The 2910-nt window shown below is 38.5% G+C and overlaps 1 protein-coding gene across 1 annotated transcript; it reads left to right on the plus strand.

Moving 5' to 3' along the window:
• Positions 1–1379: 1379 nt before the first annotated feature.
• Positions 1380–2324, plus strand: LOC116907678 (olfactory receptor 145-like). The gene is given in 1 exon segment (XM_032910773.1): positions 1380–2324. A coding segment is annotated over 1 exon segment (945 nt).
• The last annotated feature ends 586 nt before the right edge of the window (positions 2325–2910 follow it).

Here is a 2910-nt window from a genome sequence, read left to right on the forward strand (position 1 = left end):
GTGGCAGTTATAATATATATGTAAAACTGGAGCATGGATAATGTGATGGAAGAATGAATAATAAAGGAGCAGGAAGGGTTGGGTGCAACAGTAGATGGAATAGCTGACTATAGGAGTGAGTTTAAGGGTGGATAACTTACACTAACCTTAGAGAAAATCATGTGTAAAGGATATGGTCATGAATTCTACATATAGCTGAGTAACTATTGACAGCTGATGGACGCATTGAAGATCATAATCAGTTTCAAGAATGAGTGCCTGAGAGGCTGCCTACTCTCAGTAGATGGCCCACATGTACATACATATATTCATTGTATATATACACATACATATATACATCAACAGATATTAACATATACATTTACATACAGGTAGTACTGAGTGGACCCAGTGGGTTAAAAACTGCAAGAATTGGGGAAGGAATAGGGGTAGAATGATTAGAAAAGATAGAAGAGATGACATCATGGATGAACTTCATCAGGAAAGTGTAGAAAATTTTCAAACACAAACATAAAACATGTCTCTAAATGAGGCACTTTTATTACTATTACACTAATTTTAAGTACCATAGCAACAAAGCCTGATCTCTTGGGGGGATCATAAGCCTGGGAAACATAAGCCTTTAAAGTTTTAATCAGGTCCCTAAGATTAAAAACTTATAAAATCCTCTTGGGTCATTGCCAGATGGCTCTTGTGACATCAATAAATGGTATTTGCCAACCTCTGAAGAAGGCATCGTAAGAAAAGCCACCAGCAAAAATCATGATCCAGTACTCATGGCTTCCAAAAACCTGGAGAAATGAGGATTCTGGATTCTGCAGTCAAAAATTTAGTCTCCTCATCACTAAAAAGCCAAAACCTAATAACGATAACACTAGAAAATAATTTCTTTCTGGGCTCAACACCTTACAGCTCACCCATGCCATTCGTACTTGTCCTTCTGCGAGGCTATAGAAGAGTCAATAGGGTCACTTGTGCTGTTCCGAATTACAAAGGTAGGTATTGAATTGGATGCATGATTTTCTTTCCCACAAACTGACTTTGAGGACCCAGTGAGTCTTTGATATTCCTTTTCTCTTGTCTTTTGAGATTACCACTGAGGCTGAAGTAGGGAATAGATTGTCAAGGTAGAAGTAAAACCGAGATCCTACAAAGACAATAATGGTCATCGACTCCCTGAATATTATTTCGAAATGCCTTTCATAAACATAGTTATTTAGGTACTTTAATTCTCATAAAATATAGAGGAAGAAAACACACAGAGAAGTGTGAGCATGAATTTATCTTCCTATTCTGGTTCTTAGTCTAACTTTAGTGTGGTAGATTGAGGATGGCTAGGATTTCATTTTAATGCTACATTGTTAACTATTCTTACAGATATGACCTAGGGAAGAATGACTTTAGGAAATGCCTCTTCAGTGAAAGAATTCATCCTGCTGGGCTTGACACAGCAACCAGAGCTCCAGCTGCCTCTCTTCTTCCTCTTCTTGGGAATCTATTTTGTCTCTGTGGTGGGGAACCTGGGCTTAATCGTTCTGATTGTTTTGAATCCTCACCTGCACACCCCCATGTACTACTTTCTCTTCAACCTTTCCTTTATTGATTTCTGCTACTCCACTGTCATAACCCCCAGAATGCTGGTGGGTTTTGTGAAGCAGAACATAATCTCTCACGCTGAGTGCATGACTCAGCTCTTTTTCTTCTGCTTCTTTGTTATTGATGAATGCTACATTCTGACAGCAATGGCCTATGACAGATATGCTGCTATCTGTAAGCCTCTGCTTTACCAGGTCACCATGTCTCATCAAGTCTGCCTCTTGATGACAGTGGGGGTGTACATGATGGGGTTTGTGGGTGCCATGGCACATACTGGTAGTATGCTAAGCTTGACCTTCTGTAAGGGCAACATCATCAATCACTACATGTGTGATATACCTCCTCTCCAGAAGCTCTCCTGCACAAGCATCTCCACCAATGAGCTGGTGGTTTTTACTGTTGTGGGTGTCAATGTGATAGGACCTACATTGACTCTCTTTGTTTCTTACACCTTGATCCTTTCCAACATCCTCAGCATCTATTCTGCAGAAGGTAGGTCAAAAGCCTTCAGTACCTGTGGCTCCCATGTCATAGCAGTTTCTATTTTCTTTGGAGCTGTATTGTTCATGTATTTTAAGCCCTCTAGTGCATCTGTGGATGGAGATAAAGTGTCTACCATTTTTTATACCATCTTGGGCCCAATGTTGAATCCTTTCATCTACAGTATAAGGAATAAGGACGTGCATGTTGCACTAAGAAGAACATTGAAGAAAAGGATTTTTACTTAAGTGGCATTTATATTTGTTATGGGAGAATATCAGAATAAATGATGGCTACAACTGGGGCACAGACAGCAGAAATCGTTCCTTGTCAGACCATTTGTTTGCATTCATGAGTACTGGATTCTACTCACAGTTTTGAAAACTTTAATATGGCTACAATTTAAAAACAACACAAAACAATTACAGAAGCAAAATAAAAATACTTATGTGAGACTATTGTGAAATTGAAAGTATTCATCATTATGCATAGTTGAGTTAATACTGAGGAACTTTCATAGGACTGTGAAGTGTAAGTAACCCATAATCCTTTTAGAGTAAAAAAATTAATTTGTCTTGTAATTTTTTCAAATCGTAAGTGTTTTTTGTCAGTACTGAAAACAGGACAAACACTTTTGTGCAGCTGTCTTCCAGAATGCTACGCTCAAGGCTTAGAAATAATGAAGACTGAAGCACAGAACCCTGGATGATATTATACTCAGAAAACAAATGGTCAAGTTGTTTTAAATGTACATTTTCTCTTTGAAGTTTATGTGTAGGAGTTCATATTCTGGTTCTCTTGTGTGCTAGGCAAGCACTCCACCAATGAGCTTCT

This window comes from Rattus rattus, chromosome 8, assembly GCF_011064425.1.
Source record: "Rattus rattus isolate New Zealand chromosome 8, Rrattus_CSIRO_v1, whole genome shotgun sequence".
Taxonomy (NCBI): Eukaryota; Metazoa; Chordata; class Mammalia; order Rodentia; family Muridae; genus Rattus; species Rattus rattus.